Genomic DNA, 27763 nt, shown 5'->3' with positions numbered 1-27763 from the left:
GCCAGTTGCATATGTTAAAATTTCAACAACATGTTATTGGATTGCTTAAACATAAAATTATGTTGATTCCTGACTGTGCGGAAAATAAAGAATTACAGGATTTAATGCATTCTGCTGAACAGGTTGGAAAACATACTTTGCAGTGTGGATTTGATTCTTTAGAGGCCTCTTGCAGGGCTGCTGTTACTGGGTCTGTGCTCAGAAGGCATACTTGGCTTAAGGAGCAATCTTTACCTGATCATGTTAAAGCTAAATTGTTGGATGCTCCCTTAAGTCAGGACCGCCTGTTTGGCAACAAGGCTAAGGAAGTTCTTAAAAAGATGGAAGATAAAGCTAAATCTATGCAAACTGTTAAAGATTTCTTACAAGTCCAGCCTCCTAGATTTAGTAGGCACTGGCCCTCTAAGAATTGGTCCTTTCCAGCCTCTTCAAGGTATTCACCGTTGCAGTCCTGGTTACCCTTCCTTCAGCCCCCCCCTTTTTTTTTTTAGATATACCTCTACTTTCCTTTGCTATCTTCAAAAGCTTTTTGGTGTATTTGCTTTTTTGTTGGCGGTATAACCTTGTATATTTATAGATTTAATTGCTTCATCTTAAGGGGGCACCTGATATCTGGGGCAAGAAAAACTGATGCAATGGCGTCGGCTGCATATTTTATACCCCTGACGTCATGGAAAAAGGGACAACAACCAACGCAGGACCAAAGACTTTGTTAATCAGGCCGACTGAGGACTACTGCAAGCAGATAACCCAAAAGTGATGACTGCAACAGTGAATACACTCTAACATCTACATTTATGGTAAGTGTACACAACTGTACTTTTAAGTTATAGGGCAGCAAACTCGATCTGGGGAGTTGAGGTTGGTATGGTACATTATGGGTAGAGGTTGGAGCCTGAAAGTCAGATCCCAAGTCTTGTAAAGCGGCCAAGTCGATTCCGAGATGTATTTGTGAGGAGGAAAGAAAATGGACAACACAGATACCTATTTATGGTGAGTACATAACTTTTCATTATAGTACTTTTCTTAGGTTATAGGCCAGTCCCTTGCCCTAGCATGTCTTTCCAAATTCTACTGTGTCTTACCCTTGTGCCCTTCAGTAGTTTTGATACCATGAGGGTGGGTGCTGAATCTGTGACATGTTTACTTTTTTGTTACAACATTTGCTTGCAATTGTAAGTAGATAACTTGCAGTCTTTTGTTTATATTTAATCTTGTACTTGGGGAAAAATGTTTAATGTAATGCTCGTGACTAGACATCAGCAGTATATCATTTTGTTTTGATGTTATTGTCTTTTTTATTTTATTTGAGGCTGGTTATAACATACTTTTTTGTTTGTTTTATGTTATTTTAATTTTGAAAGTATTGTATTAAATATTCTTTGTTGTCTCCTGACAGTCAGTCCCTGCATATCCATTCTTCAGGCAAAAATTTTTGAATCTGATAACTTTTTTTTGTCTAATTTAGTGCATCTTCATTCTGAGGTGCACATGCCATTATATTGTGTTGCATACACAGTCTTGCATCATTGTGGGACTTGTATTGCTCTTATGTGTTAAAAAAAAAAAATAGATGCATCAAGGAAGACTTGGTCATGTTAAGTACAAGAAACAAAATTTGTAGCAAGTCATCACCCACATGTCTGTTGCAAATCACTTTCCCAATCCTAGGTTTAGAGTCCAGAGAAGTGATGTTGGATTTTTCCCCCCGACCACTCCCTAGATGGGTTTGCCTAAACTAGTCACATTTGAAGTAGTTGAAGTAAAAATTCAGGTAGGCTGTGTAGGTCACTGAAACTAAAACAGTATTTTTAAAAAAAATTGTCAATAAAGCATCATAGCACAGGGCCGCAGCCAGAGCTCAGCACCCACCTAAGGGAAATGGAATGGTGAGATATTTCCGTGATTTTGTTAGAAACGCACATCAGCTTACCCATGGCCCTAACTTGGAGCTCCTGGAAGTACAAATCACTCTTAATAAATCCAAATAACACTTCCATTGCTAGCTACAGATCCCCAGCAGTGACCTCAGGAATCATGGAAGTTACCTTAACACCAATGAGGCATTAAATATCAAATCAGATACCTTGTTGCAGAAAGGACTTCAGTTAATCAAGCAGTGAGTGGTACATTCTTCTCTAAAACGTTTCCTAGAATTTAATACCAGTGTGCTAGAGCAAATTTTAAATCTACCCACTAGACACTAGCCTCCGTGACCTGGTCCGTACCAACCTAAATCCTGCCTGTACTCCATGCCATATTTCCTTTTATCCCTTGTTAAAACTAACCACAAATTAGTTATCTTCTGTCTGGCTTAGTTGAACTACCGTATCATCAAATGAGTCCGTCCTTGGGAACTTCTCCAAGGCAAATATACCTCCGCCTATAGAAGACCTGCAAAATTCCCAGTAATCCCTTGCAAATAGACCCAGCTGAGAGGGCTGCCACATTCACCTCTGAGTTTTACCAGTACTTTTTATTTTTCTTTCTATTTATTTTCCAAGATTGAGCACTGATCTCTGTGGACCTTTTTCAGGCTTGGTAGCTGTGTCTGCTTAAGTGACTTGCTTAGAGTCACACATTTAGGCTGTGGCAGCTAAGAGGATCAAACGTTGTACCACTGGATCACAGGAATCAGCAACAGCTCCTTAATTGTCTAAGCCAGTTGCTAGAAAAACTTAATTGAATATTGAACCTTCACTTAAACAGCTGTATAGAAAAGTCTGAACCTATCCACTCTACATGTAGTGGTTAATTCCGGAATAAACCACCCTGGTGGAACTCCAGTGTATGTATACATCGTGAAACAAAAGAAGGGAATAATGAAAAGTTCCAATAAATGCCATTCGGTCAACCTCAAGACCACACTGAAACATGCCAGCAAGGAATTTAAGAGCACTAATAGAAGATGTAACATTGAATACAAACTTAGGGTTACCAAAGGAAAGTACAGTGTCAGGAAGTCAAGGAATACTGTCCAGCAATGTCCTGAGCTCATCCATATCACTGGCACTGATCGCCAGGATTTAGCCAATACATTAGCAGATAGATTTACTGCTAATTTTACTGCATTTACTCTCTTTATTGTCCCCAGTATCCATGAAGAATTTTGTTTCTCCTGAAATCAGTTTGGAACAAGGCTTAGAATCCCTGTCAGATAGGATTGCCACCTTTTCAAATGCCCAAAGTGGGTCAATTGTGATACAAACATGAGATTTTGCAGGCCAAAACATACCCACGGCCACTACAAAGGACAGAACTTCACTTTTTTGCCCAACTAAAAGCTTATTCTTATAGCATTTTAGTTGCTTAATCTGTTTCTTATAACATGTAGGTGTTTCAGATACAGAATAACTTTTATGCAACGATTACATAAAATATAGAAAATAATTTTGCCCTAAAATCTCAGGACATTTGCCATTTTTACATTTTTGTTGCAGGACACAACTGCCCAAAGAGGGACCGTCCCTCACAAAGTGGGACAGGTGGTAACCCTACTGTCAGAAACTGAAAAATGTCTTAATTCATGGGACCAGACACATACCAGATTGCATTCTCATTAATTCCAAATGCCAAATATGCACTGTCTAAGCCTCCTCTTAAGACTGTTCCGGTTCAGGCAGTCTCCTCGGTTTGTGCCCGATCTGTTTAGAACAGCCACTTTGCCCAATACAAGGATAGCTCCTCTACAGACCCAGGTAATTATAAGCCAATGAGCCTAATTAGCCTTATATGGTAAAGCCGTAGAAGCAATAATAGTAGAACTCCTTTGTACAGATACAGGTACAGACAACTTAACTAGTCCTCACATGGGTAGATTTTATGAAGGGCAGATCCAGCATTCTGAACTGATTACGTTTCTTTGAAAAGATTGCAGAAGCCTAGGACAGTGCTCAATCTGTTCACACTGCTTATACTGACCAAGACTCTTTTTCTGTTTTTCCGCTGGATTGCACATTGCCTGTTCAACAGATCCCAGGTTTTGAAAGTTGCTAATACACTCTGTGAATGTAAAATTGTAATTAGTGGAGTGCCACAGGGAACCGTGCTAGGCTGTTTGGTATTTATTTTCAGACATCCAGTCCAATATCTGAGACATTTGATCCAGTTTTGCTGAAGACAGCAAGTTGAATACTGTTGTCCATTTATGCAGTGATACTCAACATCTTCTGCAAGGGTTGGAATAAACAAAGACCCTGTTTACTGAAAATGGTCTCAGGTTAGTGTTGATGGTGATGGCCTTTTGTGAAGAAAGATGTGTACATTGTTTTACAAGTGCAGAACCAAGTAAAAAAATGCTTCTGAAACCGAATGCAATTATTTCATTGATTTTTTTGCTGGCTTATGAAATCATGAGCTGATTATGGCATGCTGCATAGTAGTTTCTTGGGGTATGTGATGTAGAGCTTTGCTCACAGAAGTTCCCTTTGGTGAATCTGACCATTTGTTTTGTCTATAGGAAGGCAGAACCTCCTCGTGGGACCAGAGATGACAAACGGCGAGCCCAGCATAATGAAGGTATGCACATAAATGTTGTACAGTAAGCTTGGCTTCATACAGTTAGGCACCTAGGCACAGGTTGTTTGTGATCGTATGTTTGCGTGGATGAGTAAGTGTGATGGGTACAGTCTGAGTTAGTGATCATGCATTTGTCTGGATGTGTACGTATGCCGGTATAGTCTGGGTTGGTGATCGTGCACTTTTGTGGATGAGCATGACAGGTACAGTCTGGATGCCTTTGTAGTGTAATGTATCTAGTGGTGATTTAAGGTGATAGGAACACTGCACCCTCCAATGGTTTTATCTACAGGGGCAGGCAGGCAATGTGTTTGTTTATCATTTGTTTTTATCGCACCATCTGGAAGAACAGTAAGTATAAGAAGGCCCTGTAAATAGAAAATCTTGCTTACAGGGATTTTAAGAATGGGTCTAGCTAATTATCTTCCTCTTTAATCTCTTTAGTTCCAAACTTTTCTTATTAACGACATTCCAAGCGACTGCTTTCTCTCTGCTGTCCGTGTTCTTGTGTTAGGGACATGGTCACAGCCTCAGCACCAAGTTCTTTCCCTTTGTTGTTACTGTGTACAACTCTTCGTAGCAGCCATTACAGGAAAGTACCCATCTGTGATGCTGAAAGAAAAGATTAGGACTAAACCTACCAAGTCTGTGGCTCCAGGTAGTGAAAGAAGGTCAGCATCATTTGTCCTGATATTGCCTTGGGACATTGTTTGGTATCAAAAAGTGTAGTAAATGATTCAACTTAATAGGGCCACCTGCTGCTCACACAAGTTGACGTAAGACACCTCCCTAATCACTTGCTACCGTGACTGTAATTTAGGTTTAGGAAGAGATCATTGCTTGAAGAACCATTCAGTGTCACCTGTCACAAGAGAGTCTTCACATACCTAAAAATCCTAATGTAGGAAAAGTTAGTGATGTTAAGTTGTCAATCTCGCCTTCATTCTTGCTGGATGGGTTCGGAGCTGAACCTCGGCCACTTACTAAAGCTCGAGAGCTAATTTTACCGGCTCGAGGCAACCCTATATCCCATGATGCTAGGCGATAACTACCCAGATCTCGTTTGCCGCTTTCACTTGCGAGGTGCGCTTTTACCGGCTCTTGGTAAGTCTTGGAGTTTATATATATATATATAGTACCTTTCTACTTAGTTTTCCAACTCCTTTCTTGTTTAGACTAACTTAACGGTTAATTTAAAACCTTTTCCCCGTTAGTACCCTTTTCTTTTCCCCTTATCCCAAATTATACATCCCTCCCTTTAGGTTAGTCCTGCCCCTTTCCTAATTCCTGACAGGGATTCTGTACTGTGTTTGTGGTGTGTTTGTACCCCTGTATCCCTGTTTTTCTTAGTTTGTGTGGATTTGGGCGTGTGTGTTTGTGTGTTTTTTTACATTTGTGCCCTTTTACTTCAACAGCACTATGTCGAAGGACACAAAGGTCTCAGGCTTTAAGAAGTGTGACTCGTGCTGTCAGAAGATGTCTCTGACAGACGGTCACACTTCTTGTGTTTTACTGCCTGGGACCTCTGCACCTGCAGGACTCTTGTTCTGTGTGCCATGCATTCAGCCCAAGAGTCCTGCAGGAGCGCAGGAACAAATTAATCTTAAGGGGCTTATTAAAGCCGAGGGCTCCCGCCCAAGTCTGTGCCGGGAAGCCCTCGGCCAGCCAAACCGCCGGCTCCAGTCCTAAGCCTTCGCTACTGGCTCACCATCTGTGGCGAGATCGGCCCGCTGGAGCCGATACTTGTGTCGCAGCTTCCAGCATCGGCTCCACTCGGCCGATACCGCTGAGCCTCTACTCTGGTCGGTTCCGCTGGAGCTGACATATCTTCGGCTCCATCCATCTCCAGGAAAAGGTCCAGATCCCCATCTTTGGAATCGATCCATTCGGCTCCGGGGTCACCCTTGCTCTCGGAGCGAAGCCATCGGAGACATTCTTCTTGGTCGTCCAGGCTTTCCGACCATGACCTTGAGAGAGTGGTCAGTAGACTGTTAAAGTCTCAGGCACTGGCCCAAATGCTTCATAGCCCGTCTCATCAGACAGTGGCTATTTCAACTCCACCTACTATTCCTCCTTCGACTCTCCCTTAGAGTTCGGAGCTGGAGCTCCTCGGAGCCGTGACTGTTGTGGCGTCGGAGCCAATACCTCCCCCTTCGGCTCTGTCGTCCTCTGCTCCGATCTTCTCCTTGATGCTTTCATTGGAGGGATCCGGGTGCCTGGTCTCTCTCGCCGGCTCCGAGGGGGCGAGTGGCATCGTCCCCTTGTCTGACCCCGTTCTCCCTCTCGGAGCGTCGGCGCTGATGAGCTCGTCCCCATCGGCTTCGGAGCCGTCCCTGTCGGTGCGGCCTGGGGTTCCTATTTCTTCAGAGCGGGAGCCCTCTGGCCTGTCTCATAGGGGAGCCTTCGAAGTGATGAGGAGCGTACTAGCCCCAGGGCATGGTCAACAGTCAGCTCCATCAGCTCCTCCCACTACAGTGCCTGCTGACGTCTCTTCCCACTCTCTTGCTCCCAGACCCAGAGATCCAATGCCTCAGGTTTCCCCACTAGGAATATCTTCCTCTTCCGAGGCTTCTCCTGACTCGTCAGGTGAACCTCCGCGCAAGAGGACATGTAAGAGGAAGCACGTGGACTCCCCTGAGTCCATTACATCCGATACCGACTTGGATGAGTCGGAAGGATCCCCAAGGTCCCCCTCTGAGGATGTCTCTTTCTCAGACATCCTTGAAATCCTCAAACAGAGGGGGAACTGGTCTTCCCTTAATCCTTCTGAGGACGAGTCGGTTTACCTGGAGGTGTTTGGTTCTCGACCCTCCACCTCCTGGGTGTCTCCGCCTTTCGACCCCCTTATGGAAGTGGTGGCACGGAAGGCATGGACGGCCCCGGATTCAGTGGAACCCACCCCACGGAGGCCTTCTAAATTTATTACGGCTCCAGCTGATAGGCAATTTTTAACAAAAGGTGTCTCTGTTGATGCCATGGTGGTGGCTGCAGCCACCAAGAAGGACCTAGCCGATCCTTCAGTACCTATCCATCCTCCTAACAAGGATTCTAGGACTATGGATAGGTACGGTAAGCGGATGTTTTCTTCAGCGACCTTTGCCATGCGGTCGTTGAATTACTTGTGTCACTTCACCCGCCTTCAGAGAGATGTTCTCAAAGAGTTGGGTGAAGTTTTACAGGATCCATCAGCTGCTGGGTCCCAAGATAAAATCAACTCACAGCTAGGAACCCTAAACTCCATTGTTAACTCCTCCATGCGGCTCATTTCCTTTGCAGCTGATGGAGCAAGTAGGGCCGCAGGCACAGGTGTGGCCTTAAGGCGTCACGCCTGGATGCGGCTTTGTAATTTTGCAGGCCCCTTCAAGGCATCCTTCACTAACTCCCCTTTTGATGGTTCGATGTTGTTCGGGCCTCAAGTGAAAGACACCTTGACCAGATGCGAGCAAGATGGCAAGACTCTTTCTGCCGTAGGTGTCCGTTTCTCCACCCCTTCCAGACCATATCCTAAGGGTCAAAAGGGTGGAAAGATGTGCTTCCGCAAATCACAAGGAGTCACACCTGACACAAGAGGTCAGTTTACCCCCAGAGGCAGAGGGGGTAACAACAACAGACGCCACCCAAGAGGCAGAGGGGGTCCGCAGAATCAGGGTAACAGAGAGTCTCTCTCTGACAAACCCTTCCAACATCCCTGAGGTGTTGCCCGACTGTCCACCTTCGGAGGCAGTCGGGGGAAGATTGTCGCTGTACCCAAAAGCCTGGCTCTCCCTCACTTTAGACAAATGGGTACAGTCGGTTATATCCGAGGGTTATAAAATTCCCTTTATCCAAACCCCAACTCAACAAAAGGGAACCCTTCCAGATGTTCCACCCAGTCTAAGGGAACAAGCAGTGCTAGAAATATCAAAACTACTAGCAAAAAGAGCCATCCAGACAGTCCCAGCAGACCAACTAGGATCCGGAGTCTACTCAAAGTTCTTTTTGGTACCAAAAAAAAAGAGGAGACTGGAGACCAATATTAGATCTCAGCAAACTAAACAAGTTTGTAAAAAGGACAAGATTCCGGATGGTCACGCTACAGTCCATTCTACCCTTTCTGGGCAAGGACAATTGGATGTGCTCCATGGACCTTCAGGACGCTGCATTATCACATCAAAATTCACAGGCGCCCAGAAGGTTTCTCGCTTTCGCTGGGGCCAGTCACTACCAATTCAGAGCCCTGCCCTTTGGTCTCACTACAGCCCCCAGAGTGTTCACCAAATGTATGGCAGCGGTTACGGCTCACCTGAGGCATGAAGGATTCCAGGTGTTTCCATATCTAGACGACTGGCTCCTCACCGCCACCACCAGGCATCAACTTCTTCAGGCCAGAGATTAAACCATTCACATTTGCAGAGGGCTAGGAATCTCTCTAAATTTCGAAAAGTCTGCCTTGTCACCTTGTCAATCTATTACCTTTATAGGCGCCAACTTGGACACCGTGCAGCTCTCAGCAAAGTTAACAGATCAAAGGATCTTAGATATTCAAAACCATGTCCATGTTCTAGTTCAGAGCGACAGAATTCAGGCCAGGTATGTCCTGAAAGTATTGGGGCTCATGGTGGCCGCCATCACACTTCTTCCTCTTGCCCGCTTTTACATGCGTCTTCTACAGTGGATGCTTTTCGCCCAATGGTCTTTCCAACAACTCCCTATGCACCACAAGATCATAACTCCAATTTGCAAAAATCATCTGTCTTGGTGGATGTTGTCCCCTCAAGTCCATCAAGGCAGACCCTTTATTCCTCCCTCCCCGGTCACCACGGTCACATCGGATGCCTCCCTGATCGGGTGGGGGGGTGGCATTTTCAGGGCAGGACAGTCCATGGCACATGGCAACCTTTCGAATGCCACCTGCACATAAATGTCCTGGAGATGAGAGCAGTGCTTTTGATGTTGCAAGCCCTCCACGACTCTCTTCCCCTGTGGACTATTGCAATCCAAACGGACAATATGTCCGTAGTGTGGTATATCAACAAGCAGGGCGGAACCAAGTCCTATCCCCTGTGTCGAGAAGCACTCAGACTTTGGCAATGGGCGATCGCTTCTCAGCGGTTTCTGATAGCAACGCATATCCCCGGGAAGTCCAGCATCATAGCGGACAGGTTGAGCAGAGCTATTCTCATGCCACACGAGTGGTCTCTCAAACAATCTGTGACGGAAGAGATTTTTCAGAAGTGGGGCCTTCCTTGCTGCGATCTTTTTGCTACACCTCAAAACAGCAAATGCCCCGACTTCTTCACCCTCTTCCCCCTTCCAGGCCATCCCCCCAGAGACGCTCTAGTCCACGATTGGCCTCGGGGACTTCTTTACGCCTTTCCACCCCTTCTGTTAATATCACAGGTAATTCAGAAAGCAACCGCCTTGAGAGCCAAGATGATTCTCATTGCCCCTTATTGGCCTCGACAGATATGGTTTCCGTTCCTGCATCGTTATCTCTTGGAGCAGCCTTGGCATCTGGATCCAGTGCTAGATCTTTTGGCCCATCAGTCGGGACAGCTGCACCAATCCCTCCATTCTCTGAACCTCTCTGCTTGGTTGCTCCACTTCTGTCCCTAGCCAGGCTTCCTATGATTTCAAATCCCATCCGGGATATTATAGTAGCTTCCCTTAAATCTTCCACCAGAAGGATCTACACTAGTAAATGGCAACATTTTTCCTTCTGGGCAAAGGCTAGAAATATAGATCCGTTCACTGCTCCAATTCAGTCGGTCTTGGATTTCCAAGCTGAAATTTTTCATTTAGGATCTTCATCCTCCACAGTAAAAGTTCAGTTGGCAGCCATTTCAAATTTTCACATAGGTCTGTCGGACTGCAGCATCATGTCCATTAAGCTTTGCAAAGCATTCCTTAGAGGTGTCTTTTTACTCAAACCCCCGATCAAAGATCCTCCACCACAGTGGGATCTAAACTTAGTTTTAACATCCTTGATTCTACCTCTCTTTGAACCTGCGGCTTCCTGTTCATTGAAATTACTTTCCTGGAAAACACTCTTCCTGGTCGTTACATCTGCTAGGAGAGTATCTGAGCTTCATGCCCTCTGCATTCGTCCTCCTTACTTAGTCTTCCACAAAGACAGAGTTTCTCTAAGAACGAACCCCTCTTTCATACCCAAGGTGGCTTCGCAGACAAATTTAAATCAGTCAATTGACCTCCCAGTTTTCTTCCCTAAGTATTTGAACAGGGCGGAGCAAAAACTGCATTGTCTGGACGTTCATTGTCAGCTCCGATATTATTTGGACAGAACTAAACAAATCAGGAAATCTGATCAACTCTTTTTTATCTTATGCAAAAAATAGGAAAGGCCTTCCAGTATCCAAGGTAACCCTGTCTAGGTGGCTCTCTTCTCTGATCACGTATACTTACCAACTCAGAGGTAAAGAATTGCCTTCTAGGCCAAGAACCCATTCAACCAGGGCGCTAGCCACATCAACAGCCTTTCAAGCTAGACTACCAATAGACATTATTTGTGCAGCAGCCACATGGGCTTCTCCTCATACCTTTGTTTCGCATTACAAATTGGACATGGCCTCCAGAAACAGGGCAAATTTTGGTTCCATCGTTCTCAAGAGTCTGTTCCAATGAGCCACCCAGGATGAAGGTGCTAGGGACGCTGTCCCATCCAGCAGAATGAAGGCTAGATTGACAACTTAACATTGAGAAGTTATGTACCTACCATAACGCTCCATGTTAGTTGTCTTCTCGCTTCTTTCTTCAAGGCCCCCACCATCCTCCTATCCTGGACAGACCGAGAAGATTTCCCCTTCTTTGAAGGGTCCTGATCTTGCACTTTCAGCCAAATAGCTTGTCCTAGGGTAACTTCAGCTTAGATAGCGATCCTTTCAGGGTTATCCTTTTTCCTCCTCCTCTCCAGTTGGAGGGCTATATTGCCTAATGTTGATGTCCTTCATGGATGCATCTGCAGTCATAACAACTGGGTTGTCCTGTCGTCAGGCAGCCCTTCGGCCGGATTCCAAAGTCCGGGTCCGCTTCGCTGATGTCGCACTTCACCCGACGTCATCTCTGTTGGTCTTCGGCATAAAGGCATCAGCCGACGCCATTTTCCTCAGTCTTTCTTGCCGCGGCGCTCAAGCAGAAGCTGTTCGCAAGTGCCGGTCGGTCAGATCCAGAGATTACTACTTCCGAATACTTCAAGACTTCTAAAGCTAAGTACTGCTGGGGACTCTTTCTTGCCTCAGCCGATGTCAGAAAAGTCAATAACTGTTTAACTTGTGGGAAACAAATACCTCATAAAGATTTCCACTCTTACTGTTTGCCTTGTTTAGGCCCAGACCACGACGTAGCAGCCTGTTCAGCCTGTGCTCATTCAACCGACAACGCTAGGCGCCGGTCGGAGTTTGCTGAACAGTTTTTCGCTCAGATTTTGCGATATTATGCCGCCGGATCCTCCGACTACCCAGATTGTTAAAAACGCAAAGAAAAGACCGACACTCATGGGTCCGCGGTTTCGGCCGAAACCATGGTTAAGCAAATCATGAGTGTCTCGGTTTCGCCGAAACCGAGAAAACTGATCAAAGCACAGCTGAATCAATGACTACTACTGAGGCTCCTGCTACCTTACTTGAAACGGCCTCAGAAATCTTACCTACAGTGGTTACTAGTGACTTATCAGACACCATCCCTTTGGATGTCTCTACCCCAGCACGTGGTGCTGCTAGGCCTCCTGCAGCCATGTCTATTAAGGCCTTTGCCAGCCATGTCTATTAAGGCCTTTGCCAGGGCTAAAGCAGCCAAATCTACTAAATCAGTGCCTGTTAAGCCCCCCTCAACTAGGCCCACTTCTAGTTCACAAATGCTTACTCTGGCAGAGGATTTAATATCCTTAATTAGGGGATCTCAATCTCACCCAGACAGGGCCTCTCAGCCCCCAGAAAAGAGACCTAGAGCAGAGCCCCCCGAGCCTGTGTCCTCTGATGATTCCGCGGAGGACTCTGATATTACAGACCAGCCAGAGGCTCATTTCTCCAATTATGAAGACTCAGATGCTGAAGAATCCATTCCAGCTGCTTCTCCACCAGAAGAATTCTCCTTTGGGGAAACCTTACATGCGAGAACAATTCCAATGGCAGGAACAGGATTTCTCAGATTCCAGAAAAAGACTTAGGACTTTTCTGCACCTACCACAACACAGGCCCTTAGCTATACCTCCTGTCCTCTCTGTTGTGGATGATGCATTTAATGATGTCTGCACTGCACCAGATTCCTTACCTCCAGCCCCTGTCAAACCAGACAGATTTTACAGGGTTCCAGACACTCATCACCACTTATACAAGGCCCCACTTGCCGACCCAAACCATATCCCAGGGGCCTAAGGCAGCAGCCTCACCACAGCAAAACCCTATTCCTTCTCAAAGGGAAGCCAGGTCTTTAGACAGATGGGGCAAAAAGGTTTACACCTCCGCTACTCTCTCAGCTAGAGCTTTAAATTGTCAGTTTCACATGATACAATACCAAGAGTTTATGCTTGATCAGTTAACTAAAAAGCTATCCTCTGATGACTCTATAGATAAGAAATATATATTAGAAATGGTAAATAACATACAACAGATTAGTAACCATTCCTTAAAATGTGGCTATGATGCACTGGAGGCTTCATTTAGATCAGCCATGACTGGCACAGTGATAAGAAGACATGCATGGCTGAAGGAACAGGTCTTACCGGATCATGTTAAAGCTAAGTTATTAGATGCACCTATGGATAAGGCCAGTTTGTTTGGTACACCTGCCCAGCAGGTAATGAAGAAAATGGAAGAAAAGGCAAAATCTGTACAAACGGTTAAAGATTTCTTGCAGGTTCAACCCCAAGGTTTAGCAGGAACTGGCCTGCCAAAAATTGGTCCTTTCCTGACTCCACAAGATCCCAAAGGGCAGGAATAGACGTCCCAGAGGCAGAAATCAATCCAGAGGGGTGCCTACAGAGGACGACAGTGGCAAGGTAATAACAGAGGCACAGACACAGCCACTGCCACTACAACAGCACAGTGACTTGATTCTAACTCCGCCTACCAGGGAACAAATAGCAGCACCATTAGGCGGAAAATTAACTTTATTTTCAAAAAACTGGCACTATATCACAAAAGACAAGTGGATTCTGCAAACCATAGACCAAGGATACCGGTTCCACTTCCACACTTTACCAGTCAAAAGAGGAATGCCAAACATGCCTCCAAATCAAAAAACAGAAGCTCTTCAGCAGATAATGCAACTAACAAAGATGAGAGCTGTGGAAAGAGTGCCAATAACAGAACAAGGCAAAGGATTCTACTCCAGACTATTCCTAGTTCCAAGAAAGGAAAAAAGCTGGAGACCTATTCTCGACCTGTCCATCTTAAATACATACATCATTGTCCCAAAATTCAAAATGCTGACCCTCCAGCAACTTCTTCCCATGCTGGGCAAGGAGTGCTGGCTGGTAACTCTGGATCTCAAGGAGGCATACCTGCACGTCCCCATACGACCAATTTGCAGAAGATACCTCAGATTTCTTGCAGGATCAGAGCACTATCAATTCTCAGCATTGCCCTTTGGCTTATCTACTGCGCCCAGAGTATTCACAAAATGCCTGGCATCAGTAATCGCCCACTGCAGACTACAGGGAATCCAAATTTATCCATACCTGGACGACTGTCTGCTACAGGGGACAACAAAGCAAGCTGACAACAGATTTACAAAGGGTCATTTACTTGCTACAAGCACTGGGATACACAGTCAATTTACAAAAGTCAAGGCTGATACCATCCCAAACAAGGACATTCTTGGGCTGAATTGGACACAGTAAAACAAATGGCATTCCTAACTGCAGAAAAACAAAAGAACTCCTCTTTACTTCTTGGCACTAACAAAACAGAACAAGCTAACAGCAAGAAAAGTTCTACAGGCCTTGGGCTTCATGGCATCCTGCATAATCTTGGTTCCACATGCCAGACTACATATGAGAAAACTACAGTGGTACCTAAAGAATTTATGGTCCCAACACAGGCACAGCCTAGAAGCAGAAATTCCTCTAATCCCATGCCTAAAACAGGAGTTCCTATGGTGGGCTCAAGCATGCCAGTCAAACCCAGGCCTACCCTTTCACAACTATCAAGCAAGCCAAACCATCACAACAGACGCCTCAGACCTAGGATGGGGGGCTCACATGCTGGACAAATGCATAAGGATTGTGGACACAGGACCAGCTCCATTTGCACATCAACCTAAAAGAAATGCTGGCAGTAAAGCTGGCAATCCTAAAATTCAGTCCATTCCTCAAAGCTGGACATTTGATGATAAGGACAGTCAACACCACAGTCATGTGGTACATCAACAAACAGGGAGGCACTCATTCATACCCCTATGCAGAATGACTTTGGACCTTTGGAACCTGGCGCTCGCTACAACATCCAGTTACAGGCAATATTCGTATCAGGAAAGGAGAATACTCTAGCAGACATGTTAAGCAGAACCACCTCGGATGCTCACGAATGGATGCTACACCCGGACATCTTCAAGGCCATCTCAAAGAAATGGGGAATGCCACAGATAGATCTATTCGCTTCCCCTCTCAATCACCAGCTCAAAAAATTCTGCACAAGGACATTCCACCCACTTGCATGGAAAGTGGACTCGCTCTCCTTCAGCTGGAAAGGTCTGACAGCATATGCATTCCCACCTCTTCCCTTGATACACAAGGTATTACTAAAAATCAAGGAGGAACGCCCAAGGATTACCCTGATAGCTCCAAACTGGCCAAGACAACACTGGTCCCCCTTGGTGAGGAGCATGTCCCGGGACAAAATATGGCCAATAGCCCTGATGCCTTTGATGTTAACCCAGAACAACTACAGCATCATGCATCCAAACCTAAAAACTTTGCAACTGACTGCATGGAACATCACATAGCAGCAACTAATCCAGAGCTTTCCCAAAGGGTTAAAGACATTATCCTTGAAGCCCGCAGACCTTCAACAAGAAGGAACTATGCAGGAAAATGGAAAAGGTTTGTCATTTGGAGTGCTGAAAGAGGAAAAGATGTGTCCAATATAGACATTGCTAACATTCTGGAGTATTTGGCAGAGCTTCTACATACAGGCCTGTCCTATTCCTCCATCAAGATACATGCATCAGCTATTTCAGCAGAATACAGCTTTGATCCACCTGTCTTTTACATCCTTTACTCAGGCAGTTCCTCAGAGGGATCAAGAATGTAAAACCTCCTAGGAAACCACCATTGCCAGCTTGGGATTTGAACTTTGTGCTGGAAAAGTTGACACTGCACCTTTTGAACCAGCAGCAACAGCAGACCTGCAGCATCTATCGTGGAAAACTGCTTTCCTACTGGCAATAACCTCAGCAAGAAGGGTTTCTGAACTTCAGGCCCTAATGGCAGTACAACCCTTCCTAATCTTCCACCAAGATAGTGTCCATGAGGACTAATCCTACATTTATGCCTAAGGTGGTATCCAGAGTGTCTTTAAACCAGGCAATCCACCTACCTACCTTCTTCCCAAACCCACAAAACAGAGGGGAAAGAATGCTGCATACCTTGGATGTACATAGACAGCTACGCTACTACCTGGACAGAACAGAAAAACTGACCAGCTGTTTGTAGCCTATGCAACAGGAAGGGAAGGAAAAGCGATTTCCAAACAGACAATCTCCAAATGGATAGGAAATTGCATACGATTCTGTTACTCCTTTCATGGAAAACCAATTCCACAGAACATAAGGCCTCATTCTACAAGGGCAACAGCCACTACCACAGCCTTCTTACGAGGAGTGGCAACCAAGGACATTATTGAGGCGGCTACTTGGACCTCCGTGCATACATTTGCCAAGCATTATAATTTACCTCTGTATTCCAGATCCCGAGCAGGGTTTGCCACTGCTGTACTGCAAGGGATCCTAACCACACCATAATCTATTCTTCCTCCTCCCCTAGTTGGCTATGGTATTCTACCCAGTTGTTATGACTGCAGATGCATCCATGAAGGACATAGTACAGTTTTGTACCTACCATAAATGTAGATGTCCGAACTGGATAGCATCTGCAGTCAGGATTACCCTCCCTCCTTCCCCTCTGTGGTACTCCTAGGGTATTTACCCTCCTAATAGCTAGCTGGCGGGGGGGAGTCTCTTATGGTGTATTTGTTTGTAGATATGTACATACATGCTTATTTTTTTGTGTTTGCCTTCTATCCTTTTGGAAACATTGGCATTTACCCAAAATTTAGCCTTCCAAGAGGGCAACTGGCATCTGGGGCAAGAAACACTGAGGAAAATGGCATCGGCTGATGCCTTTATACCAAGACCAACAGAGATGACGTCGGGTGAAGTGCGACATCAGCCGAAGCCGGACCCGGACTTTGGAATCCGGCCGACCGAAGGGCTGCCTGACGACAGGACAACCCAGTTGTTATGACTGCAGATGCTATCCAGTTCGGACATCTACATTTATGGTAGGTACAAAACTGTACTTTTCAGCTACCAAACGAGATCTGGGTAGTTATCACCTAGCATCATGGGATACAGGGTTGCCTCGAGCCGGTAAAATTAGCTCTTGAGCTTTAGTAAGTGGCCGAGTCGGAGCCGAGGTTCGGCTCCGAACCCATCCAGCAAGAAAGAAGGTGAGAGAAGACAACTAACATGGAACATTATGGTAGGTACATAACTTCTCATTTTAGGACTCTAGGTTTACATTAGAGTTAAGGTTATGACTGCAGCAGTGACTACCCCGAATGAGTACAAATTCTAGTATGTTGACAATGCAACTGTACTTTTCTGTAACTGGATGATTGATACCTGACATGAAATATTCTGAGTTCCTTTCAGTCTTTTGGCTTTTCCATCATTGAGAGAAAGTTGCATCTACCTCCAAGTCCACCACCTTCAATTTCTTTTGGTCTACCTTACACTGCAAACAAAGCAAGACATTTTTGTCACGGGATGCATGCATAAGCTGTCTTCTGTAGAGATGAAGTCTCTTGCATGCTTAACCAGTTAGTCTTTCTGTTGGTCATCTTCCTAGTAACCTTAATTTGTTTGAAATGATTATTAAAAAAAAAAAATAGATGAAAAATAGAGGCTCTTACATGATCCAGTACATTCACTTTATCAGCAGAACTGGCATGCAACCGGCAGCAGTCATTTGGCACCATTAAGATTCCCAAACTCAAATTTCTTCCTGTAGCTCCCATAATGCACCACATACTCTTCTCTCCAGATCTTATTGATTTGATATTGCAAGCATCAAAAGGTGTTCCAGACTTATTTTCATAATTTTGCTATCAATTTTTATCCATCTGGTCAGATCCTTCCATTTTTTTCTATGCAGCAGACTGTGCTTACAGAGGTAGTCTCCGTTTTGCTGGTCTGTTCCTCTTTGATCCATTTGGATTGCTATTCTATCCTTTTTTTCTGATTATTCAGATTGGCTCAGTTGTGGTGCCTTTTTCCTTGAATTTCTTGGCTTTTATTCATTTCTTACTATAGAGACAGATAAGATGCTTGGGTTTAAAAATTGTTCAAAACATGGATGCAATGCCCCCTCAAGGTAGGCCACACCTTAGGAGTGATGTGTTTTGAATTTGAATACTTAGACACTGACATTTCTAAATGGTGCAGATAATTTGTTTCTGAAAAGGCTGTTGCAGTGTGTTTTTGCTGTAGTTCTAAAAGACAAGAATAGCAAAAGGAAAAAACATGAGACTGATTGATTCATTTAGCCATTAAGAAATGTCTTCTGCTGATAAAACTCTCAGGGTGGATATTTCTACTTAAGCTGTCATAGAGAAAAATAATGGTTCCCCAAATGAAAAATGTTGTACTTTTCAGTCTTCCATAGGCTTCTCTCAGCAACAGGTAATAGTAGATGAGGTTCAGCCATTTAGAGAGAGAGAGAGTATTTTTTTTTCTTCTGATAAAGTCTAGGTACCCAAAATCTAGATGATAGTCTTCGTGTTTCACTGTTGCAGTCATTACAATTCGGTTATCCTGCTGGCAGGCTACCCTCAGTCGGCCTGAATTCCAAAGTCTAGGTCCGGCGTCGGTTGCTGTCGCCTCTTCCCTGATGTCAGGTCGTCGGGTATAAAAGATGCAGCCGACGCCATTTTCTTCGGTCTTTCTTGCCGCGTGGTGCCCGAAGCATAAGCAGTTCACAAGTGCCGGTCGACCGACTCCTGAGATTTTCGTGTTCGAATTTCAGATCCGAAGTCTTCATTAAAAGCTAAGCTGGGGAAACTTTTTTCTTGTTCCAGACCGATGTCAGAAAAAGTTAATAATTGTATTTCTTGTGGGAAGCAAATACCTCATAAGGACTTTCATTCTTACTGTATTCCTTGCCTAGGCCCTAATCACGACTCTGCTAGTTGTCAGTTTTGTGCTAGATTTAACCAACATGCTATTAAGCATTGGTACGATTTTGCATTACACTATTTTGGCAGAAGATTTAATTATACAATGTCGTCGAATAGTCGTCCGACTACCGGAATTCACAAGAAACGCAAAGAAAAGGAAAAAGGCCTAGGCAAGAGACAGAATATGAATCTTCAGATCAGGTTTCCTTTTCATCTGATTCCTCTTCTGATCAGGAATACTCTCTTACTCCCTATGAGGATTCAGATGCTGAAGAATCTATCCCTTCAGCCTCTCCTCCTGAGGATTACTCTTTTGGGGAAACCTTGCATACCATGAGGGAGCTTTTCCACTGGGAGAGCCAAGATTTTTCAGAATCTAAGAAAAGGCTCAGAGACTTACTTTTACTACCTCAACACAGGCCCCCTAGCTATTCCACATGTGTTAGACATTGTTGATGATGTATTTTCTGAGTCCAGTCTGACCCCTGACTCCTTACCTACAGCTCCTGTTAAGCCGGACAGGTACTACAGGGTTCCCGACTCTCATAAATTCCTTTTCAAAAACCCTGCTGCTGACCCAGAAACTATTTTTCAGGGTCCCAAAGGGGTCAAGGCTTCCGCTGCAAAAAAATTCTAGGGCATTGGACAGATGGGGAAAAAAGATTTATACTTCCGCTACCTTGGCTATAAGGGCTTTAAATTGTCAGTTTCATATGCTCAAATATCAGCAATATATTATGTCACTGCTTAAACAGAAATTGTTGACAAATTCTGAACGTGCAGAAAACAAAAAAATGCAGGATTTATTGCATGCAGCTGAACAAGTTGGAAATTATACTTTGCAATGTGGTTTTGATTCTTTGGAGGCCTCCTGTAGAGCCGCTGTTACGGGTTCTGTCATCAGGAGGCATGCTTGGTTAAAGGAACAAAGTCTGCTTGATCATGTCAAAGCAAAATTATTAGATGCCCCATTACAGCATGATACTTTGTTTGGTGTTAAAGCAGAAGAGGTGTTAAAGAAAATGGAGGACAAAGCTAAATCTATACAAACAGTTAAGGATTTCTTACAGGTTCAACCTCCAAGATTTAGCAGACACTGGCCTATAAAGAACTGGTCCTTTCCAGTGTCAGACAGACTGCAAAGGGGCAGATACAGACGCCCAAGAGGCAGATCCCAGCCCCAAGGTTCGTACAGGTCTAAACAATGGGGTGCTTCTACCTCCAAAAGTGGAGAAGACAAATCACAGCCTTACAGGAAACAGTCCCAATGACTTCCCCCTGCCTGCACCAAGCACTTATCTTCTGGCAGCACCTTTAGGAGGAAAACTAGCACTTTTTTCTCAAAACTGGCACATAATAACCCAGGACAAATGGGTCCTAGACATAGTGTCACAAGGCTACAGGTTTCACTTCCATACCCTGCCAAGGACAAACAGTTGGCCAGATCTGCCAAAACATTAATGGGCAGAGGCACAAAAGAAAGTCTCATCCCTCATGGACATGAGGGCCATTCAACAAGTACCAGAGCAAGAGCAGGGACAAGGATTTTATTCAAGATTGTTCTTGGTACCAAGAAAGGACAAGACCTGGAGACCAATACTGGACCTATCTATTCTAAACACTTTTCTGGATATACCCAAATGTTGACTCTACAGCAACTTCTGCCCATGCTGGGCAAGAAGGCTTGGCTTGTGACTTTAGACCTAAAAGAGGCATACCTGCATGTCCCAGTCAGACAAACTTGCAGAAGATACTTTAGATTCAAAGCTGGCTCAATGCACTACGAATTCTCTGCACTGCCCTTTGCCTTATCTACTGCGCCCAGGGTCTTCACAAAGTGCCTGGCACCAGTAATTGCATTCTGCTGACAAAGAGGAATACAAATATATCCTTACTTGGACGACTGCCTCATTCAAGCAGAGAACAAGGACATTCTACTACAGCATCTGGCGTTTGTAAAGAGATTTCTAACAGGCCTAGGGTACACAGTCAACGAAAAGAAATTAAAACTAGTACCCACTCAAGAGATAATATTCCTGGGTGCAAGCTTAAATACAACTGCCAGATGGCTTATCTCACGCCAGACAAGCAAAGGCAACTGACTACCTATTTCAGCCTGTTGGCAACAAAGGCCCAGTTATCTGCAAGAAAAATTCTGCAGGCTTTGGGCTTCATGGCATCCTGCATTCTACTAATGCCATATGCGAGACTGCATATGAGGTAACTTCATTGGTACATAAAAAGTGTTTGGACTCAACATTGCCACAGCCTGGAAAAATAGCTACTCTCATTCCCTGCCTGCAGCAGGAGTTTCATTGGTGGGCGAAGGCTTGTCACCAGAACAAGGGACAGACATTCACTTTACCCCCAGCCAGGCAGACATTAACTACGGATGCATCAGATTGTGCCTGGGGGGGCCCACATGGCGGGAAGATGTATTCAAGGCACATGGTCCACAAGCCAAATGCATCTACATATCAATCAAAAAGAGATGCTAGCTGTTCAGAATGCCCTGACAGCCTTCAACGACCTACTTCATCCGGGACAACTACTGATAAAGACAGACAACACCATGGTCATGTGGTATATAAACAAGCAGGGAGGCACTCATTCTTACCCCCTTTGCAGACTAGCCATGACTTTGTGGGACACAGCATTGACTTGCCAAGTACATCTGCAGGCACAATTCCTGCCAGGAAAGACAAATACTCTGGGAGACGAACTATGCAGAAACCTCATGGATCCCCACAAGTGGAAATTGGATCCACAAGTCTTCAGCATGATAACAAGGAAATGGAGATGCCCGGATATAGATCTATTTACCTCTTCTCACAACTGCCAACTAAAAAGATTCTGCATAAGGACTTATCACAGACAAGCATGGAAAGTGGATGCCCTGTCTTTCAGCTGGAAAAGCTTAGCAGTATATGCCTTTCCTCCACTGCCTCTCCTCCCCAAGGTACTCCTAAAGGTCAGACAAGAGATGTCAAAGATGATACTGATTGCCCCAGACTGGTCCTGCCAGCACTGGTATCCAGTCCTAAGGAACTTGCCTCAATACCCGGCTTGGACCTTGCCCGAAATACCTCATCTACTATCCCAACAAAACAATCAGATCCTGCACAGCCAACTAAAGACCTTAAATCTGGCAGCATGGCGGATAATGTAGTGATACAAAATGTGCCTCTCACTAAAGCTGTAATGGATGTCATTTAGGAGGCCAGAAGGCCTAGTACCAGAAAATCTTATGCTGGAAAATGGAAGAGATTCTGTGCTTGGAACCAGGCACAAGGAATTGACACAGCTGTACCAAATATTCCTGAGATTTTGCAATACTTCACTGAGATGCTGGACAAAGGCCTATCCTTTTCATCAATTAAAATTCATGCCTCTGTCATTTCGGCTCATTACAATACAGAGCCACCAATCTTTTCTCATCCCTTGTTAAGGCAGTACCTCAGAGGAGCCAAAAACTTAAGGCCTCCAAGGAGATCACCAATACCTGCATGGGACCTCAATTATGTTTTGGAAAATCACACCCTGCCTCCTTTTGAGCCAGCCACTACAGCTGATATAAAGTTTTTATCTTGGAAAACAGCTGTGCTCCTAGCAAATAACCTCTGCAAGACAAGTCTCAGAGCTGCGGGCACTCATGGCTGTGGAACCTTTTATCATTTTTTTATCCAGACAGGGTTTCTCTGAGGACAAACCCGACATTTTTGCCTAAGGTAGTGTCCAGTGTGGCCCTTAACCAAACTATTCATCTGCCTACTTTTTATCCAAACCCACAGAATAAGGGGGAGAGAATTCTGCATTTTTTGGACGTACACAGACAGTTACGCTTCCACTTGAACAGAAGCAAAGCTTTCAGAAAGACAGAGCAACTATTAGTGGCATATGCTGCAGAATCACAAGAAAAGGCGATCTCAAAGTAGACTATTTCAAAGTGGAAAGGTCACTGCATTCTTTTCTGCTATTGACAACATGGCAAGCCAGTGCCTAAGGGCATTAGGCCACATTCAACCAGAGCAGCAGCCACTTCAGCAGCCTTCCTCAGGGGAGTACCAACCAAAGACATTTTAGAGGCTGCTACCTGGAGTTCAGTGCACACCTTTACAAAGCACTATCATTTACCACTCTACTCTAAATCCAGGGCAGGCTTTGCCACTGCAGTTCTGCAGGGCCTCATAGCCGCTCCTAATGCTATTTAGCTCCAGCCTCCCAACCATAGCTTTGGGATTCAACCCAAGTGTAATGACTGCAACAGTGAAACACGAAGAACCTAGTACAGTTGTGTACACTTACCATAAATGTAGATGTTCGAGTGTATTCACTGTGGCAGTCCAGGTTACCCACCCATCATCCCCCATATCTTTGCTGCAACTTATCTGCACTTCTCTAATCTATACACCTATGTAGTATATTTGCTTGTAGATGAAGGTATTATATATTTTGGTGCATGCATGTTATATTGGCATATTTTTAGCCTACCCTTTTGGGGGCACCTGACATCTGGGGCAAGAAAAACTGAAGAAAATGGCGTCAGCTGCATCTTTTATACCCCTGGTGCACTGACGTCAGAGAAGAGGCGACAGCAACCGATGCCAGACCTAGACTTTGGAATTCAGGCCGACTGAGAGTAGCCTGCCAGCAGGATAACCCAAGTGTAATGACTGCAACAGTGAATACACTCTAACACTACATTTATGGTAAGTGTACACAACTGCACTTTCTTCAGCAGTGTCTGTGTATTCTTTCAGACCTTTCTGCAGTCTCTCCTTGCTTGCTGATTGGGGCAGAATGATGGAGGGTATTGTTTGAGGTACAAACTGAGTTTAGATATCCTGCCTCCCTTCATCTCTCTAGGGCAGCAAGAGAAAATCCTTCCAATCTTCTTTTGATTTTTTTCCTGGCCTGTTTTTGCCACTGGGTGTATTAGAGCTAAAGGATATGCCATCAATTTGCTGTAGTAATGAACCTGATTTTGCCTTTGGTGCACATGCGCCTTTCTGCATCCATGACCTTAGTACTGAGTTGTTCATTGCTGGGAAGTCACTAGGGACCAGTGATTTGATGATCTGGTTTGGGCCTTGGTTGTGATAACCCTTTGAGCTGTTGTCTGTGTGGACCTCTTCAGAATTTGAGTTTTCAGTACAAAAGCAGTCTGAGAGACTGTCTTGGCTTAGGTGCTGTGACCTGATTGTATCAATATTGTTTTGACCCTATTTGGTGCAGGGTTCTCAACCTCTGGCATTTTCTAAGCTGAGACCCTAGGCATCAATGAATGGAAATTTGGAGATGTCACAGATACAAACATAAGGTTAGTTAGATTTGGCATCTGTGTCTGTTCCTGCCTCAGACATCCTATAGCTTGGTACCTTGGTCCATTACCTTTGTTCTGGAGGAACACACAAAATGGAAAGCCACTGCATGGCTAAACTCCTTGGTCCATTCCCTTTGTCCTGGAGGAGCACATAAAATGGAAAGCCACTGCATGGCTAAACTAGAGGTATCCATTTTGTATTCCTCTTCCTTACAGTTGAACAAGGCTCCCCTAGTGTCCCTAGGAAAAGTGATGTGGAAAACAAAACAGCTGGACTTCTCAGTGGAATCCTGTACCCCAGATATGGTCAGTACACATTTTGACTCTGACACCAACCATTTTCAAGGCAGTGATAGTCAGGAATTTTTTAAGGATACAACTCCTGTTCTAAGGAGATCAGTGAGACTATGGGACAAAGAGACATCTTTTTCACAACATCCTGTAGTGGAACCTGCCCAATGGACAATGGAGGGGAAGAATAAAACCCACTACCAATGCTTAGGGAATACTCAAAGGACACTGTTACTTTAGAATTTGATGGACTGAAAGTTTACAATTATAGTGACATTGTTTTAACTGAACAGCACTGTTCACTATTTTCGACAGGGTTTAACTTTATCCCTAATGGTAAATTTTATCTAATAGATAACATCATGGAACTAAAACTTTTTATTTGAAAATTAAATTTAAGTTTGCTACTTGAGAACAAACTGTGTAACAATGATATGACTCTCTTGCATAGACCAAGTAACTACAACCCCCCCCACTGTTACCTTCTGTCACTTTGTTTGAAAAACGTTTTGTCAGGCAGATTTAAGAGCCATGTTTGTCAAGAACTCTTAAGTGGACAAGATTTAATTTAAATAAGGACTAATATAAATTATTTGAGTTAAGTAAGAACAAAGACTTGATTATGAAGCAGGACAATGGGGGAGGTGTAGTTATTTTGGATTATTTGACCTATGTAGCAAAAATGTTTACTTATCTACATGACAATGACCTTTTTACATCTGTTTCATTAAATGAAGTTAACATCACTAACTGTAGATTAGATTTATTGCTTGAAGAACTTTATTTGGAATTTTATTTAGATCCCGAAAACATTAACTACTTAAAGGTTAAGCAACCTTTAAATGTTCTTCGTGTTTCACTGTTGCAGTCCTGACTTGTGGAATTTCCTGCCATGGAATTCCTTAGCTGGCCCAACTACCAGAAAAAAAAAATCTCCCTCCTCCTACAGCCGGCAGATGCCCTGACTAACATCAGTATGCTCAGGTATAAAGGGAATCAGCCAAGGTCATGAACTTGGATGTCCTTTTGTTCATATGCTGCTGTGTCTATAACATAAGGGAGTATGCCTCTGGTCAACTGGCGTACATCCGGCCATTTTACAAAAGATAGATGTTACTGCGAAGGTACGTGTGACATCCCACATCTCTCAACGAGTGTCTGTCGTAAACAGACAGGCACAAAATGGACATCAGCACACACCTACCTAAGAACATTTTTGCCACTTGTGTGACTGCCAGCTCCGGTCGTCGCTCGCTTGCAAAGTGACTTCATGTTGTCAGATTTCAGATAAGAACCCCATAGGGGTTTTTGATTATTTTTGCTACTGTGTTTTGGGTTTCATGTCGGGTAGAATGAGCAGGTGTCTGTGTGGAAGGCAGATTCACATAAAGACTCGCATGAGCTCTGCCTGTTTTGTTTAGGCCAAGACCACGACCACACAACTTGTAAAACCTGTCAGGCCTTTGTCTCCAAAACCCTAAGGAGTCACCTTGCCACATTAAAGCTTTACTTTGAGAACCAGCACTTGAAACATCTAACTAAAAACATGGACCCGACATCTGGTACTTTGGATAAGCTGCTTGCTAAAAAGGCCAAATAATTGAGTGGTCTGATACTATGGCTGTGCCCTCTATTCCAGTCATACCTCTCGAGGCCAGTGAAGACCCGGAGTCCGAATCAGAATTTGCAGATCTTCCTTTGACAGGTACCTAGGAGGAGGCCTTCAAAGAAGCCTCTGGCATGTCCTTTACCCAAGGCCCACTGAACACCTTTCTTGCCTTACTCCAGGCCTCTGTTCTGTCTCAGACCCCTTCAGCATCTACCCCTAAGGGTATACTAGTTGCTGGCTTATCCTCTGAAGAAGAGGACTCATCAGATGATGAATCCTTTACTTACACTTCACAGATTGCTTCCCATCTGGGGTACGCTTCCCCAGAGTAGTGGTTCAGTGGTACTGATTCCTCTGGGGAAGACATTACCTTTGGGAAAACAATTGTACAGATGAAGGATTTTTTTCAAGTGCGACTGCAGCCAGGTCACTAAGACTCAAAAGAGGTATTATGACCTCTTACAAATGGAGTCTCCTAACCCATCTGCAGTCCACCAGTGCATCCTGCCTTCTTGGATGCCTTCCTGGCTGCCTCAAAAAACCCAGATTCCCAACCCTCTGAACCTAAGCACCCAGACAGATTTTTATAAAGTCCCTGAAGATGCTAAATTTCTCTTCCAAGACTCCTTATGCAGACCTTTCCACCATTTCTGTGGCTGCAACTAAAATTACTCCCTTCCACTTCCCTCTTTCTCTCTGACAAGGAGAGCAGATTGATGGAGCACCTAGGTAAAAAAGTCTACACAGTTACCACTTTAGTGAGAGCCATTAACTACCAGATGCACATGGCCAGAGACTCATTGGCCCTTCTTTCTGATGTTAAGCAACTGAGTTACTTCTCTGATTCCCCAGCCAAGGCCAAAATCTGTAACGTCTTGAATTCCTGCACTCAAGTAACTAAGCACTCAATTAAGTGCAGTTATGATGCAGTAGAGGCTTCATCTAGAGCCTCAGCCTCAGGTTCTGTCATTAGGGGATATTCCTGGCTTAGGCTGCAGCCTCTCCCCGATGACAGTAAGTCTAAACTCATGGATGCTCCCCTGGACAACAAAGCTTTGTTTGGGTCAGCAGCTGCTGAACTCTTTTAAGGCCCTTCAGGAAAGGGGTAAGGAGCTCAGACAATTTTATCTCTCTGGTTCTCCACTTTCTAAGGAACTATAAAGCCAAAACCTCTTTTGTGAGGCGGCCTACCAGACAAATGCCACCCAAAGGGAAAAAGGATACCAGGAAACAGACGTGTTCTAGGTCTGCTCCCTCTACCCCTGTTCCCAAACAGCCCTTTCAGGCTAAGCCTGGTAGTCTGTAACTGCCAGCCATTGAATCCAGACACCCCTCTTTCCATCTCTCCCTGTCCTTTTCTGCTTGGAAACAGGTTACCCAGGACTCTTTGGCCCTCTCAGTTATAAAATAGGGATATTTCATGGTGTGGGAGACCAGACCCACTTTCAAAGGCATTCCACAACCCACTCAAGGACCATATGGCTTCCTTTTCCACAGTTCTGCAAGACCTTCTATCTCATGGCACAATTCAAGAGGTAGCTTCTCATTTAAGAGGAAAGGGATTTTACTCTAGGATGTTCCTGGTTCCCAGGAAAGAAGGTCCCTGGTAACAAGTCTTGGATTTGTCCCATC

At 44.5% G+C, this 27763-nt stretch overlaps 1 protein-coding gene across 3 annotated transcripts in view; it reads left to right on the top strand.

The window, feature by feature from the left end:
• USF1 (upstream transcription factor 1) overlaps window positions 1-27763 on the top strand; it is a 931515-nt gene that overhangs the window by 465500 nt on the left and 438252 nt on the right. For all 3 annotated transcript variants that reach the window (XM_044059392.1, XM_044059391.1, XM_044059393.1), the window contains one exon: window positions 4460-4518. In XM_044059392.1, the coding sequence (XP_043915327.1) occupies window positions 4460-4518 (59 nt within the window). The remainder of the gene's footprint in view (window positions 1-4459; window positions 4519-27763) is intronic.

This window comes from Protopterus annectens, chromosome 17.part0 (assembly GCF_019279795.1).
Source record: "Protopterus annectens isolate FY-2018-M chromosome 17.part0, PAN1.0, whole genome shotgun sequence".
Lineage (NCBI taxonomy): Eukaryota > Metazoa > Chordata > Ceratodontiformes > Protopteridae > Protopterus > Protopterus annectens.
The sequence above is the reverse complement of the archived record's forward strand: the minus strand, read 5'-3'. Positions and strand labels throughout refer to the sequence as shown.